We start from the raw sequence: 17,192 nt of genomic DNA on the forward strand, positions 1-17,192 counted from the left end.
TCCGAAGAACTCCAAGCCTCCTGGAAAATTTCCCCTGTGGGCCACCTGTAATATGCGCACCAGGCGGACACTAACAGGTTTGCAATAGATTTTAACAATCACACAAGACGATAGCATTTTTACTGAAAATTGCAATAAATGGCCAAGGGGTTTCTATTCGGCCATAAATGGCCAAGGGGTTTCTATTCAGCCTTTGTCAGTTTGTACAATGCCTCTTGGTCACATCCACATGTCTCATTGCATCAAAACCATAAGCGACTCAACCCCGTGGCTTCTAAGGGAAGCTTCACTGGGGCTTCACAAGGGAGCGCTGGAGCTCCGTACACAGCCTGCATATTTGCAACAGTGTGTAATAAACACAAACAATGCATAATAAACACAACTCTACTGAAACAAAAGCCGTCGCTTTATTTACAAAGTCACAAAATGAAGTATAAATACTTCTGTCATTAACATTTAGGAAAACCATTTACAAAATTTTCAAATATGTACAGGTAGCTTGAAAAATCACCAGCTTTCCACTTTGTCACAGGTAGAGAGAGGGATGAGCACAGGCGGGTGCCACTCACATCGTAAGGAGGAAACAACTGCGTGGCTGGGGGACAGGTGGTGAATTTGCTATAGCGTTGCACGCCACTGCCTAAAGTGGTGTGGGTGTGGGTGTTTCTATGAGCACTTAAAGCCCCCCTGCGCTCTGGGGGACAGCAGCGGTAGCGGCAGCGGCAGCGGCAGCGTGCTCTTCCAAAACGTCATCGATGAGCCTCAGGTTGCACACCCAGCCCTCCTCGGGGCTCCCTCTGGGGCCTTTCAGGAGAGCGTCAATGAAATCCACCTCACTGCAGTCAGGGGCTGAGAGCACACCGTTGAGTTGGGGCTGGGGCGGGGCCAGAAAGTCGTAAGGTGGCAGCTCAGGGGAGGAGCCCATTCTGCTGAATGGACCCAGGGACTGGCTGGTGGCGATGGCAGCAGCCACATAGCTTGGTGGCTCGATGCCCTCTATGGGACTCACAGGACCAAAGCCAGCCATGCCCTGCTGGAGGGACTTGATGGCACTGGACACCAGCACGGGACCCTGCACTGGGTTCTGCCTGAGACTCTGGTTGCTCAGAAGGCCGAAGCTCACCTTCTGGCCAGGCCTGCCTCCTGGGGCCACTTGATTGGGGGGCACAACTGCTTGCTGTGATGGAAATGTTGGGGATCCCACCGGAGCTCTGGTGGGCGTCTTGGTGAAGATCGAGTAGCTCTCCAAGTGCGGCCGGATGCTAAGGTCTATGTGGCTAAGGGGGGGCTCCCTGGAGAACGCTGTGGTCCCAGCTGCTGCCGCTGCCACCCACGCGGCATCTTTCAACACTGTAGGATTTCTTGGCACACAGGGCTGTTTGAGCTGGTGGGGACTTGGAAGCTGGCTGCCCAGGGGTCTGGGACAGAACCCAGGCAGGGGCGCTCCTGGGGGGATGGCCTTGGCAATCTGCAGACGGGCACTGCCTGGGGGGTTCTGGCCCAAGTGTGAGGGTATGGGAAATAGAGGGTTAGGGTTGAAAATTCTTTGTTGATTGGCCGGAGTCGGAGTCAGTGAAGCCATGTCCATGCCCTTGTGGCTCTGGTGCCTGGTGGGTGGGATCATTGCTGGATTCGGATCGTTCTGAAGGAGCCCCGCTCTGGGTGGCATCATGGGCTGACTACATGGGGATCTTGCCTTGGTCTGGCTACACTTGGAGGTGACTTGTTCTCGGACGGCTACCGAAAGAGAGAAGTGGGGGTCAGTGCCACAGTCATCTGTGACCTGGGCTACAGTACCAATCTCTTGCCTTCCGCCCTTGGCTCCCCAACTCCTCTCAACTCCCCTTTTTCCTATACCCTCAGCCGACTGCGGTTCTTCTGTGAAGCCCTCCCCGAATATCCGGTCTGTGCTCCCAGCTACCCCGAACACATGCACCAAGAGATGATCACATCGTATGAAAATGCTAGCTTAGAGGGTCTACTTTTTCAGGTAGATTATAAGCTTCACAAGGCCAGGGTCTGGGTTTGCTTATATGTTCAGCACTCTGTACATAGGCCTGGCACCGGGCACGCCTTGACATATATCCACCCCTTGTTGCTGGCCTTCCTGGAACTTGTCTGTCCTGTGACTGCTGCTGAAGCATGCCTGACATGTCCCTCCAGCCTGGGCAGCTGGGACATTCAGCTGGCATCAGGCCCCAAGGAATAGGGCTTCTTGCAGGAGAACGCAGGTGGCACTGGGCTAAAATGAAAATGTCGACCACCTGCCAGAGGGCAAGCAGCCACCCCTCGTCCCAGGTTAGAGTCCTCTTGTCCTGGACCAAGGTCACTTCACCGGCTCGTACAGATTGTTTAACACACATGTCCCGAGCTAGTCTGGAAGTTCCACGAAGTGGGGACCACGCCTGACATCTTTTGTTAATTTCTGTATCCCCGGCCCATAAATGTGGATTACATTTGTAGTGGCCATGGTAGAGGGTGGGGACCCCTGCTATCCGTGAAGGCTCTGGCAGCCCCTGCCACAGGCCCTTTGAGGAAGAACATCCCCAATGCCGGCTCCACTTCCCACACCTCAGAGATGGCTCAGGAATATTTAGAATGGGAGGTCACTCCAGCAGCGGCTGTAGGTGTGGGGAGGACAGGATCAGAAAGCTGAAGGTGTGCCTTTCTCCTTTTGAGAATAACTGCTTTAAGGGGCCTGATTCAGTCTAATTAATCTCTTGAATTAAGCACTGATATTAGAGTCATTAAAACCTGGCTTTCAACTGAGATCCTACTGAAGCTTTCAATGTGGGATCGATCCCATCCTGTGTGCTGTTGAACTGAGCTGCAGACCTCCCTTCTCTCCCTCAGAACTTTCAGAAACACTGACAGTGACTGCTTATGCTGGAGTGAATTCTCACCACCCCGTACCCTCTCCACACACACTCCCAGGCCTGCCCTTTGGGAACAATGACCTTAACTGCTTACCTTGAAATTGACTCATTTGTTGGGCAATATATGCACTCCGCTGTTCAAGGGTCATTGCCATAAGACCTGATCTCTGCTTCTCTCGCTAAACAGAAGATGAGAAAGATGTGTTAGATAGTGACTACCAAGAAAATTGGCCTTGGGATTGCTGTGTGGGGGCCCAGGACTTGGCTTTGGTGTAGCAGAAAGCATGAGTGAACACATCAACACACACTTGCATGCATGCCCCGCCCTCCCAAGCAAAATTCCACAAGTATAAACAAAAGTAGGATTCTGCACCTGGGTTAAGAAATCAACTGTGACAGCATAGGATGGGGCAGGAAACACAGAGCTTAACAGCAAGAGCACACAGAGAAAAGGTTCAGGCATTTTGGATGTCCTTCTGCTCAGGATGGGTCAGCAGTGAGATGTGGTCACCAAAAGAGCAAATGTAACATTAGGCTGCATTAATAGAAGCAGAGTATGTAGAAGGAGGGAGGTGACAGTCCTGCACTCCTCTGCCTTGGCCAGACCATGTCTACAGTGCAGACAAGAGTCTGGGTGTGCCAGTCTCAGGGATACCCAGATGGACCGGCTGTACTGCGAGGACACTAGTGATGGCGTAGGGCTCGGACCTGGAACTGTGAGGACCACAAATGGCAGAGCAAACAAGGGATGCTGTGGATGAGGCAGAGCTGATGCTGGGCTATGTGGCTATGTGGGTACCTAGCCTCTGCCGGGCTGTCACAGGGACAGGGCCCAGGCTTGTTCTGGGCGGTGCTGGCATGAATGGAAGGATGATCACATGGTCAGATAAATGCATTGTCTGCCACCCAGCGTCGCCACTCACTGCCAACTTCCCTTCATTCTCCTGCCTGGCTGGAGCATGGGCAACTGGGACAAGCTTCCTGTCTCCATCGCAGGGGCAGTTGGTGGGCCGGGGAAGGAGCCAAGCTTCAGGGCTGCAGCCCCAGCACTGGGTCTGGGAGTGGCTCAAGGACGTAGCCAGCAGAGAAACAGACAAGGGCCCCGCAGCGTGGATTGTCCTGAGACCCTCAGCCCTTTGGTGTCAGGTTGCGAATGGGACCCAGGTCTGACTCCCAGTGCAGTGCTCACCCATTGCCATCTCTCTCCCCTTCTCAGGAAGCCTGCTTGATAGGGTGCTGACAACCAAGGCAGCTGGGTCAGGAAGGAGCCTCTTCTACCTTAGTCCACTTGTGGAGCTGCACCCCACCCCCACCCCCAGATGCCAGAGGACTTGACCTAGAACACAGGCTGCCCGGCAGAACCTGCTTTTCTGCCTTCACGGGACAGGCAGACAACAACAGAAGCCATTTCACTGTCCCTTCCTTAGCCTGCTTCCTGTCTGGGCCCTTGCTCCCCCCCACTGGGGCCACGCCTCGGGCGGCCCATGGAACTGCCCTCTTCCTGCTAGAGCCTGGGGGGCAGGGCCCGGGGCCAGCCACACGTGCTCACTGTACTGAGCCGCCTGCACCCTTTCTTTTACGTCCTCCTTGAGGTTGTCCCTGCTATGTCATTCTAGATAGGGATCTGGCCACTGAGGAGCGCGGGCATCACATGACGGCCCAAGGCAGGAAGTGGGGCATGGAAGCTCGGCTCTGCCTGCCCCTCTGGGGGCAGCCCTTGCCCTTCCGTTTTTCCCCTGGGCCCTATGCCAGCCTTCAGAGATCTGGGCAGAAGATCCACGGCCCCAGCTTACCGATGAGACATGTGAGGCCCTGAGAATTTAAATGACAGCCCAAAGTGGCACATCTAGGAAGGGCAAATGCCTCCTTAAAACAATACACCCAGCGCTCCGGCCTCTCTAACCTCTTCAGCCCACTGCTTGTGGGGACCAGCTGCTTCTGGAGACCGGCTCCTGTGGCTGGCTGGGTCAACATCAGCCCTAAATCCGTCTGCACCGCCTGCCCCATCAGTTCCCTCAAACAACGCAGTTGTATAAGAGTGGGGGTCGGGGGTGGTGGGGGGACAGGTAGAGGCTACCGAGCACAGCCAAGGAAAAAGCAGAGGAAAGGCAGAAGGCATAGGAAATAAAGGAGAAGGCTGGGCTGGGGTAGGGGTCAAGGGTGGAGGGACTGGGTGATGTTGGCCATATGAAAGTCCAGTGTTCATCCAGGGAAGCACGGGATCCGGAGGTTCCCGAGTTTAAGGGGGACTCTGGTCAGCAGGATGGCTACGGAAACTCCCAGGCTTAAACAGCACGTTGACACTTGGCCTACGGGGCTGGGCCTCCGGCATCCTGGGACGCTGGGACGCCACCATGGAGCAGGAGTCTCTTCGCTAGGCTGGGCGTCCGGAGGCCCGCAGCCCTGCCGCTCTGGGCCTGGTCCTGTTGGCCCTGGCAGAGGAGGCCTCCCCAGGAGGCTGCTTCCTTTGTTTGGCAGACGGAGGCCCCCATCCTTTGTTCTGAATCAATGTGCTCCAAAGATAAGCCCCGAGAAAACAGTTGTTGCCTTTTGACACTGACAATTAGAATCGCTGGGAAATGGAGAAAACAGGAAATGACAAATGTTTTCAGTGACTGGGAGGAAGTGATGGCTGAAAGTTGCTGCTTAGTGACCAACGCTTGGGAAGGATGGCTCAGGCAACCTGTGCTTTTCCTAAGCCCGATGATGGAGCAGATCATCAAAGGACTCCTTTTTCTAGGGCGGCAGTTGTCACGGCGCTCAGTGCTGTTGTGCTGGGTGACACCAACGAGCAGGGTTTGGTGAGTGCTGTGTGAGCCTGGGGGCGCTGGCCTGGGGCCGTCCGGAAGTCTCCCAGAGAACTAGGGCCCCAGTTTTCTTCTGTCACCCCTCCTCCCAGTCCTACTTGGCTGAGGTGCCACATTCACAGAGAGGTCTCAGGCAGGACGGCCACCCTGGAAGATCTGTGGCCGCCTTTCTAGAAGCTTCATGCTGATGCCCAGGAAGCTGCAGAACCCTCACCCAACTCTGGGGGCTCACAGAAAGGCAAGTGCCTCATCTGTGCATGCTAGGCTGCAGAGAGAGAGAGGCAGAAGGCTGGCCTGAGCCCCACAACTGCCCGACTCAGCTGAGCCTCACACAGCGGCCCCCACGAGCAGGCCCGGCTGCGTTGACTTCCTCCTTCAGCCGCCACAGGTGAATGTCTCCTGTAAGCCCAGCACCTAATCAGGTAGAGGAAGTGGGGGAGAAGCAGAAGGACAGATGCCCAGCAGCACTCACACACCGGAGCCTGCGAAGGGTTCCTGGATGTCGGCCAGATTCAGACTGAAGTTTTACCCCCAACCTCCAGGAGAGCATTCTGACTTAGAAGGGGATTCCCGAGGAGTAGCTCCTGAGGGATGGCAGGGGATGTACAGCACCTTGAGGTGGGAAGGCGTGGGGTGGGGGGGAAGAAGAAGGAGAGGGGAAGGGAGGGGAAGGAGAGGGAGGATCTTTTTCTACCTTTAGGTAACTGGGCCTCCTTTCCAAGCACACCTGGCCTGGCCCCTGAGAGTCCCCACAGGGAGCCAGCCTGCCACACAGCAGAAGGCACTCAGCTACCTTCAAGTTCAAAGGTTAATGAGCTCTCCTCTGCGTGTTGATTCATGTATTACTCCACTAGGAAAAGCACCTTCTTTTGTAGTTTCTGGAAGCCTGGTTTGGAAACAACTCACCCACCTTTCTGACTTATCCTTTGAAATGGTAGGGAAGACAGCATTGTCTTTGGAGAGCATGAAGTCAATATCGGAATTCTTGGAGCTCTCACACCCAGAAGGATTGGGACACCTGAGACCCATGGGCCCTGGCTCCCCGACAGCCCGTGGGTGCAGGGAATGCAGACACTTCCAGCGGGAGCCCTGTCAGAGTGGGTGCTGATGCTCTTGGGCTCCACCAAGTGTCCTTGGGAAACCATAGGGGTTTCCTACAGTGAATGACTGCTGAGGTTCCTTGTTTCCAAGGCCCTCCTGACTCTCAACGCCCATGACTTTCTCCAGAATGATGGGACTGAAGAGTGTGCCATCAAGCCACTTCTCTCTGTTGACAGCTGAGGCCAAGATCTGGCCCTCTTGCTTTGCCTCTGCTCAATGTCCTTCCGGGCTCAGATTGCCCCCAGCGAGATGCGGGCCTCAGTGGCTCTGGAGGTGGTCCCATAGCAGATGGGAAGATGGGGTTTACTTAGCGGCCAGAAGTCCCTCCGTCAATCAGTGGACACACATCTCTTGTGGGATAGCGCTGGGCTTCTCATTCTTCCAGAGCTTTTAATGGAGGGGGAAGCTGACAAGATACAAGTAACTTAATCGAAGAAGATCCCTGCAGATGGTGACACACTTTCTAAAGAAACCAGTGATAGAGTGAGGGGATCGAGAGCGGGTGGGCATGGACGAAACCCTGAGTGTGTTCTGCAGGGTCCCTCTGGGCCCCTCCAGGACCCTGGCATGGGGGCCCTGGAGCTTCCCCCATGCAGAGGCTGCTGCCCTTGGGTCTGGACCAGTCTGAGGCTGTCTCTAGGGGCTTCACTCAGTCAATGCCATCAGCAGCAAAGAGCGGAGAAGCTGCAGGCCAGCTGTTCTACTCTCCAGTTTCTGTCTTTCTGCTTGATCTCCGACTGCGTGACCTCTATTCTGATTCCTCCCCTGTCTCGGGCGGTTCAGGGCTGCCTGGTCCCGGAAGGGCTTGGTCTAAATGCTGGGAATGATCCCAGGGCAGAGGAAACAAATGTCTTTGCCGCTTGCCTTTCTTCTTCCCCTGTGGGGCCTGCGTCCTCCATCTCACACTGAGCCTGGCCTTCCTGAGTCCCGGGCTGAGCTGGCAAAGTCACCCCGTCCCTTGAAGCCCCCAAGGAGCACCCAGCTTCCAAATCTTCTGAGGAAAGCCTGGCTGGCCAAGCATCTGCCTGGCCCTCCTCCCCTGCTGGGCCGAAGGCGGAGCCTTGGCAAGAGACACAATAACGCAGGGGAACGAATAGGAATTTGAGGCAAGCTAGCTGGGATCCCGGTTCATGACGGTCCATGACGCTGGACTCGTGAGGAGAGGGAAAGGCAGGGAAGAGCAGGTTTGCTGATTCTGATTCCTGGGCAGTTTTGGGCTGGACTTTGAGCCGTGATTTCTCCGGGTCCAGCCAGACCTCAAACAGCTGAGGTGCCCTGTGAGTCGGAGAGTACACAGAAAAGGGCCCAAGGAGAACAAGGCCATACGTACCCGAGCAGGATTTCCATTAAAGGCCAGAATCCCGGAGGCCCTTTCAGCCTGAGGAGCATCTTCTGATCACTATCACTTAGCAAATGCTCACGTCTCCAGCTTTTTTCTGCAGACCGGGCAGGCGGCCTGGGCACACTGATATTTTACGCCCCAGAACAACGCCATAGTTCACGTGACACTCTCTGCCAAGGCCCACTCTGGCTGGCGTCCCCCATCTCGCCCCTGTGACCACTAACGTGACTCTTCAAGGCAAGTCAAGCCGTTCCTTCTAGACTCCAGGGGCTGATCCAAACTCAAAGCCATCATGGACGGGCTCGGCCTGGCTTCCTGCTGCCTGCTCTCCTCCAGCTGCCAGTCCTCTAGTGGGGGGATCCGGCTTCCCACTTCTAGGGCACACGAGTCTTGGGTGGGGTCAGAGAACACCTTGGGGGTGCAGAGTCCACAGTGGAGCTGGCGGGAGAGACAGTCCCCGAACACCCACTGGGCACAGAGTAGGCAGGCACCGGGTGGGTGGGGGACCTCCAGGAGCCCAGCCCCTGTCCCCCTTCGGGCTCACAGTCTGGCCGCAGGGACAGACAGGCAGGGAAAGACCCAGGGTGCTGGAAGGTTTACCGCAGGGAGGGACAATTGCACCCGGGGCAACCCCCACTCATTTCCCTGCAGGTGAGGCTCAGGGGCCTGGAGAACTCTGCTGGCTTGGGTGGTCTCTTTGCCAAAGACTGTCCGGGCCACAGTAGAGAAAGCACTAGAGATCCCTCCTAGGTGTACAGAGCTTTACGGGCTGTCACCTCCTCTGTTCCTCCCAACAACACTGTGAGGCAGGCGGGCAGGCTGAGCAGGGGACGGCGCCCCGGTTGACAGATGAGAAAGCGAGGCTCAGGGGAAGTGACTTACCTACAGCGTCGCAGCTAGGCAGTAGTGGAGCAGGCACCTGCCTCCAGGCCTTCGGATCCCAGCCGCCCCAGGGCGCTGCCTCTGAGGTGCTGTACGAGGAGGTGACTCGGGCCAGCTCATGAGCAAAGGAGCTGCTGGGCAGGAAGGACTCACTCCCCAGGGCCTGGCAGGATGGGGGCTGTCGCCCGAGGCTGACCTGGGGGTGCCTGGCTTCCCCAAGCTTGCAGGCTTTGTCTACATGAGTCTACAACAACCGATTGAACAATCCATCAGCTGCTTGGCCACAAAATGCTTCTGACTGATCTTGTCACTGCCATGACTGCCTGCCTAGCCGGGTCGTTTCTGGGGGGCTGTGGTTACACACACCAACTGGTCTGGGGCAACAAAACCAAACAGCTTTGCGGTCTTAATTGCCTTGGGTCACAAACTCTTTTGAGAATCCCTTAAAGGCTATGGTCTCTCTCCACAGAAAAAGCACTCCCAGTGGTGTTTCTCCACTCCCGGCCCAAAAACATTTTACGGATAATTTCAGGGGTTTTCTGGACACTTACTGCCCATCCATGGATCTCAGTTAGGGATCCTTTGCCTTGATCAGTCATTGTTTTGTTGGAAAGATAGCTGGTTCATCGGCAATGACCTCGACCAATCCCGATCCCTCCCACCCCCTTACCCGCCCCCACCCCCCAACAGAGCACACAGTTCTAAAGCGGTTTGCAGGTTTGTGTGTGTAGAAATGCTGGGCAATCTGCAAAACCAAATGGTGAGTGCAAAACCAAACAGTCAAGTGTAAATCCCACCACAGCCGAGTCCTGAACTTGTAGCTCTCCCTGCACTTCAACTTACCAGGGCCCCAAGGCTTTGGGGCCTTGGGTGTGTGTGGGACCTTTCCTTGCCATCGTGTTCTAGATGACAGAGATTTTGCCAGAATGGAACCCATGACCCAATTCTTTCAGCCAAAGGCAATTTAAAAACCTTGCACTTGATAACTGTGTCAGAGAAAATTTCAAGGACCAGAGGGAGGCCTGCCTCCATGGGTTCTCCCCTCTACAAGATACTGCCTCCTTCCTCTCATGCTGGACCACCTGGGCTGCGAGCCCTCACCCGCATCTCCCAGCATCATGGGAGAAAGGGAAATCTTTATCCCCCCAAACCAAGTTAAATGGCTGGAAGCAATTCAGTTCGTTGTAATAAACACTTACTAAGCACTTCCCGCGCACAAGTCCTTGCAATGGATGAACACATCAATGGATGAACATCCTTGCAATGGATGTCCCGTTCGAAGTAACAATAAAAAACCGCTGCCACTGAATTTATCAAGCATTTGCTCGGCACCAGGCGCTGACCCAAGTGCTTTCGACATTTGGTCTCACTCAGTCCTTTAAGCATCTATAAGGCAGGACCTGTTATTGTATTTTATAGATGAAGACACTGAGGCCAGAGGTTAACTAAGTTGCCCAAGGTCACACAGCTCGTTGGTAGCAGAGCAGGATGCAAATTCAGGTTTGCCTGGTTCCCAACCCCACAGGTGGTTAGCCACCGTGTGTGTGTGTGTGTGTGTGTGCGTGCTATCAGTCTTTAGCTTACCATGTTGCAAAACGAGTTTTGAAATGTAGAAACTATGAAAACACACCATTTAGAAAAGTTCAGGCAAAGTGTGGCGAGGGGTTTCCAAATTCTTAAGAACAAATTATAAATACTTAAAGAGGGGATTGGGAAGACAATCTGACCACTGGAGAGTTTCGGAGAGTCCCCCAGACAGATACGAAACCAAAAAACAACACAAAATGTTCTTCGCAAGTCAACTCAGCGCACTTGGGAAAGAAAACTTCCTCGCCATTCTCTCAGTATACGGACTGTGTGTATGGACTGTGCAGAGCCATCCAGGACTTTCTACAATTGACAATTCTTTTTGCCCGCATACCTAGCTCCTTGATCATTTTATTGTCTTAAAGATTTTATTTATTTATTTATTTGAGAAAGAGAGAGAATGAGAGAGAGAGAGGATGAGAGGGGAGAGGTCAGAGGGAGACGCAAACTCCCTGCTGAGCAGGTAGCTCGATGTGGGACCTGATCCCAGGACTCCAGGATCACGACCTGAGTCAAAGTTAGTCGCTTAACCAACTGAGCCACCCAGACCGCCCCTCCTTGATCATTTTAAATGCTATTTTATAGCTGCATCGGAGTTTTTACAATCTCCAAATGCAAATATTACGAGAGTTCTGGTTGCCCTTCCACTCTGGTGCCACAGCCTCAAAGCGTTGAATAGGGCTTATTTGGCGGGAACTGAAGCACTTTAAGCTTTTGCTCCAGAATCCCTGGTAGCTTCACATGGCTTGGAGGGTAAGAGTGATGGGTCAAGATCCAGGACCCCCAATCAGTGTTAACATACGCTTGCAGGGCCTCAGTAGCTCAGCACTCGGAACAACCTGTGGACGGCACTTGGACATTATCAGCGGCGGAATACGCCCCAGCTCTGTGGGCGATACTGTCTGGGCAGCGACTAGGGGTGGGCCTGGACCCAGTATTCATTCTATGGGAGCAGAATGGGAGCAGCACTTGGCGGACCAATGCAATCCCCAGTTGAAAAGCGAAATAAATAAAATAGATGAGATTCAATCTCGACTCTGACTGACTAGGCGCTTTATAACTGATGCTCATGCATCTTCTCTGTTTTATTTAACTTGGGGGGAAAAAGCCCTGCTTACCACACACCCTATAAATGTGAAGCTCAACTTTCAAAAAAAAAAAAAAAGGCTGCTAGGGACATTTCAACTCCTTGAGGTTTCCAAACACAAGGTAACTCCATCTCTTTGGAACCACTGAAAATCTCAGAATAGCAAGTCAATTAATAATTATTGGTGGGCATGATCTAGCTCTTAGACTGGCTGGTTCTCCATGAGTCTAAATTTCGCATTAGTAGACCATGGGATGGACAGTGTGTGATACTCGTAGTACCTATTTCAGAGAACTCACACCCATTCAGTTTCCTTGATCATGGGCTTTCCATGATTGCCAGAGAGCTTGTTGGACTGAGGTTGGGTCCCTTCCCCATGAAAAATCCTCCAGTGGCTTGCAGTTGTCTAGGGACAGAAGCACATCCTGCTAAATTCTGCTCTTTGGGCTGTCCATAAGCTTGGGCTCCCGTCTTCTCAGCAGCCCTAAGAGCGGAATTTTATGTTCCATACTGTCATTTACTCTGCCATCCAGTCATGCCTGTATCAGCCCATCAAAGGCTGCCATGTGTGTTCAGCCCTCTGAGCTGGTACCCCTTGATTCGCCCAGCCTAGAACGCCCTTTCTCCCCACTTTCACTCTGGGACTCCTGCATGTCCTTTGAGATCCAGCCCCTCCACCCTGGGAATTCTGCCTCTCCTTCGGTCCAGCTCCCACGGCTGAACACCTGCAGCCGACAGAACATCCGTGCTGGGCCGGGTGTGCACCATCTCCCAGTCCCTCAGGGGCCCAGACAGTGCCTGGCACAGGCAAGGGACTCAGCAGATACTCAGAAAACTCAACTGACCTTACTCTTCCAGGAGCTTGGCGTGATGCGCTGGGCACTTGAGAGATGGTAATCTAGTGAAGACCGTGCTGGCCTCTATCGCAGCTGAACGTTAATGATAAGTGGAGCGTCACCCCTGATTTAAGCACATCTATTCATGCCTTTCAACACTGTTGCATTAATAAAACCCATCGGTAGAACAGAGTGGGATCATATCCACACTGTACAAATAACCTCAACTAACAAAGAAGCAGACGTAGGAGGTGGGGTGCAGACCTGGATCTGATTTACAGAGTGGCTAAGACCCAAGCAACTCCTGGGTTTGGAAGCCCAGAGGCTCCTTCTCTGCACCAGAAGGGGAGCAGTCCAAGGTGTCCTCCTTCCTTTACACGGGGGCACGAAGTAAAGGTCACGCCGCCGCCGCACAGACATCCAGCTGCTTGGCAAGAAGCGGATGGCTGTCTAACTCTATAAATTATTGACTAGATCAGATATCAGTCCAGTCTTCTCCCCCGTGGAGACTTGGAAGGAGGTAAATGTGTATTCACAAGGTTAGGGGTGTTTACTATCATTCCACCGGATTCTGGGAGTTTGCAGATTTCTAGGCTGAATCATCCAGGAGTTCAGGCAAGGAATCTTGAGCTCTTTCCTTTCTTCTCTCTGGCCTTTACTAACCGTGTAACAGAGGTGAGCAGAGAAAGCCCAAGAGAAGGAACTGGAGATGGGGAACATATGCCAGAGACTCTCAGAGCCCAGAGTCCTTCAGGGACTCTGCCGACTTCAGCAGTCAGCTCCGGTCCTTCAAGTCACAGGTGAGATGAAGGTACACGGGTACCAAATGTTGTACAGAGAGCCCAAAGCGGTCAAGGCAGAGCTGTAGAAGAAGCTGGCTCTTTGGGCAAATTGGTGAATGCCCCTACACATCCAATAGAAATGACAGGAGACCGTTTGGCAAATTTGAAGTAATGCATTGGGAAAACAGGAAGAATGTAACGCGAGTTACACTTTTTGGCCTTTTGCTTGGCGCTTCCCTACTGGGCCAAGTGCAAAAGGGATTTCAATATATCACAACCATGTGTCTATTAATAATAATACAAGAAAGCCGTATAGCTCAAGTCTCGGATTTTCTAAGGAGTAAAATCCTGGAAGCTCTCTAAGTAGCATTGTCTACCAGAATGTTCTGAGATGATGTTGAATCATCTTCCCTGAAAGAAAAGAATGCTCTCGATACCTAGGCTGCTCAGCATCCTAGCCATTGGCCACACGTGGCAACTGAGAACTTGAATTCTTAATTTTATTTACTTTTAATTGACTTAAATTACCACATGGGGTTGCTGGCTAAGTACTGGAGAGCACGGCTCTCTGGCATAGGGGCTCTGGAGAAAGAAGGTCTGGGCTGGAATCACGGACTTGCCGCTTCTTAGCTATGTCACTGTGAGGAAGTTACTGACTCCTCTGTGCCTCAACTTCCTCATCTATAAAAGAGAGGTCATAGTTGTACATTATGCATAGTGTGGTAGGGGTTATGAAGATTACTTGAGTGAACACAAATTCACAAGTGCCTGTTACACGCACTCTCTGAAGATGAGCTGCTGGTAGTCTTCATTACCAATAATGCCTCTGCCTTGTATTGAGCAACTGCCCAAGGTCATTCATTAGCAAATGCCAGAGTCTGGACTGGAACCCAGATATTATCTGACTTCAAAGCCCATGCCCTGAGTTTTGCTTGATCAAATTGCCCAAGAGAAGCCATTGCCATTATGATAAGCAGACCTGCAGGGAGAAGATCCTGGAAGGCCGCAAGGGTTCCACAGCTGTGGAATGGCTGCTGGGTTGGCTATGGTGTGACCTATGTGTCCTTCTTGCAACAGCTGTATCCTAAAATTAGGAGAACTCGAAGTTGGGGTATTTCTGTTAAGACCAGGTGGTACAGGGGGTGGGAGGGAACTAAGGCTCACTGAAGAGATTCTGCCAAGAACTCTAAGGTAGCACCAATCCCACCCGCTGGGAGGAGCTTTCCCTTAAATTTGCATTTTGTTCAAGTGTCGTTGGAGCACAGTGTTCCCTATGCAAGAGCTGGAAGAGTTTGAACTTTTTTGGATTTTTTCCCTTTATAAATGTATAGAATTTAACTTGAATTTTTCAAAGTTTAAATATCTGGGGCTGACTAATATTGATGGGGTCCCAAATCAAATTCACTTGGTCAAATCAAGATCTCAGACTTGGAATTTAATCACAGGATTAAGTTCAACTGGTAAACTGCTACTTTGCTGATAGAGCACAAAAAGGCAAATCAATAATGTATACATCAATTAAGGAATGAAGGAAAAAATTTTATGCAGCATGAATCCCAATGAGGAGGCGGGTGGCCTGCGAACCACACAAGCTAGAGACTGGTGTGCTCTCGGGGTCTTCCATAGAGCCAGGAGCAGGGCATGTCTGCAGTCCACTGCTGATATTTTGGCTGGCCATTTTATCTGGGGCCCTTTTGTAGTGTGGCCAGAACTGCTGGATAATTAGCTAGGAAAACTGTGGTTGGTCAGAGCAGGTGGGCCCTGGGAAACAACCCAGGAGCAAGGTGAGGTCACAAGCATTGCTTTGCAGAACCTCAAGGGCTGGGTAAAGGGGTAGAGCATCAAGGCTTTCTGGAATCCAGAGCCTCAGCAGCCAGGAGAGGCCTGTGGCGCAAGTTGCTCTGACAGATTCTGGAAGGTTCCTAGGGTCTCAGGATAATGACAGTGATGTTAACACTTACCATGTGCTGACCATGTACAACGTGCCAGGCACTGAATTAAATGTAATCCCCTTGAATTCCCAAGACAATCCTGAAAGATGGGTACCATTACTATTCCTCATTTTATAGGGAGGAAAATAAGGTTCACAGAAATGAAGTAACTTGCTCCAAGTCCACAGTTAAGTAAGGGGCAGAGCTGGAAGCCAAACCTGGGTCTGACCTACTCCCAAATCCAGGCTTTTAATTACAAATACTAAAAATGCAATGTTCAAAGCCTAACCCTCATGCTTATGAGTCCCCACATTCTTTCCCCTCCAGAGTCTCCCTGCTGGGTCCAGTGAGCACTGCTGATAGGCCCCAGGGTGCCAAAGGAGCCATCCAACTAACCATCACATTTGGGCAACCGAGGAAGGGAGCGGCAGGATTTCCTTTGGAGACTTCCGGATTTAGACAACCAATTTAATGCAAGCATCCAACTTCACTCCCTCCCAGAGCCCCACTAAAAATGTGGTAAGGGTTTTGTTTTGTTTTTAAAGACACAATCTCACAAGGAGAAGGAGAACAGGAGAGAAGACAACCACACCACAGTTTCCCAAGTTAAAGAATAGCTAGAAACAAGGTTAACTGACTATGCAGCCCCAGGAAACTGAATCACAAGACATCAGAGGGGAAGGGGGAAAAACAGCTTGGTGGGGATGGCTGAATCTCCACTGGGCTCAGCCCCAGGTTGTCTCTGGAAGGGAAACCAAGTGGTTGGAGGGGGCCAAAACAAAGGGATAGAGCCTGGATCCCCTCCCCCTCTCCTCGCCCGGGAGTAGCTGCTGAATTCCTGCTCTGCTTTCTAGATCCTGCTCCCTGGATCAGCTGAGGACACCCACTTCACCCCAAAAAGGTGTCCGGTGTTGACCTATGCCTGGAGGTTGGAGGACTTGGAGGCAGACTGTGGCAAGCTTGAAATCTATATCTCTTCCGGGCATCCAGTACCATGCCCATGACTCTGTCAGGCATCCCTATGGTGGCGGGCTCTATACATGCCCCAGCCCATTGTGCCTTGGGCCACCGACTTCCCTAAAAGGGGAGCTGGGGGCGGACAGTGACCAAGACTACTCAACTTCCCTTCTGGAAGCCTTAACACAAGCTTAATGCATAAGCAACAAAGAGCCCTAGTACCACTAATAGCTTGTACTCACTGCTCTGTTGTTCAACATGAAGTGACTGCTTAAGATTTCATTCATAAGTGATGAAACTATCTAGAAATGCAAGAGAATGAGGACGTCGGAATCAAGAGAGTGGTTGCCTCTACAGAGTGGAGAGGCTGAGATCACAAGAGGCACAAGGGGATCAACTTGGGAAGGGGGGGCAACATTCTATTTCTCAACCTAATCGGTGGTGACACAGGGTTTCACTTTATACTTCTTTAAACTGGACGTAGAGACCTTGTGCACTTTTCTGTGTCTATGCTATCTTTCACAATAAAAGGTAAAGCTATATACAAAGCTGGTGAAATAATGTGAAAGACATAGTTCTGCATAGAAAACATAATGAGGGGCACCTGGAGACCTTAGTCAGTTAAGCATCTGATTCTTGATTTTGGCTCAGGTCATGATCTCATGGTTCTGAGATCACTTGGGGCTCTGTGCTGGGTGTGGAGCCTGCTTGAGATTCTCCCTCTCCCTCTCCTTCAGCCCGCCCCCTGCTCATGTGCTCTGTCGTTCAAATAAAGAAATACATCTTTTTAAAAAAGAAAAGGTAGTGAAATGCTATATCACAACATGTTAACAGTGTTTATTCTTGGCTTATTTATATATTATATATTTATATATTTTAGTATCCCATGGAGTTTGTGTTTTCCCTATACTTGCCTGCACTTTCTAAGTTTACTCCAAAGATTACTCTTGTAATCAAGAGACTGGAAAATGACAAGGTCCCCATTGAAAATTGAAATTAGTGAG

At 51.9% G+C, this 17,192-nt stretch overlaps 1 protein-coding gene across 4 annotated transcripts in view; it reads right to left on the minus strand.

The window, feature by feature from the left end:
* Positions 1-388: 388 nt before the first annotated feature.
* The window catches only part of MAMLD1 (mastermind like domain containing 1), a 108,977-nt gene continuing 92,173 nt past the window's right edge, over positions 389-17,192 (minus strand). For 3 of the 4 annotated variants that reach the window (XM_032845249.1, XM_032845250.1, XM_032845248.1), the window contains 2 exons: positions 2,971-3,055; positions 389-1,737 (listed from right to left, as the gene is read on the minus strand). In XM_032845249.1, coding sequence (XP_032701140.1) covers positions 677-1,737; positions 2,971-3,055 — 1,146 coding nt within the window. In that variant the 3' untranslated portion in view covers positions 389-676. Of the gene's footprint in view, positions 1,738-2,970; positions 3,056-9,008; positions 9,253-17,192 lie in introns of all 4 variants that reach the window. The other variant, XM_032845251.1, reaches the window with a different exon arrangement.

Source organism: Lontra canadensis, unplaced genomic scaffold (genome assembly GCF_010015895.1).
Source record: "Lontra canadensis isolate GAN:19392208 unplaced genomic scaffold, GSC_riverotter_1.0 scaffold161, whole genome shotgun sequence".
NCBI lineage: Eukaryota > Metazoa > Chordata > Mammalia > Carnivora > Mustelidae > Lontra > Lontra canadensis.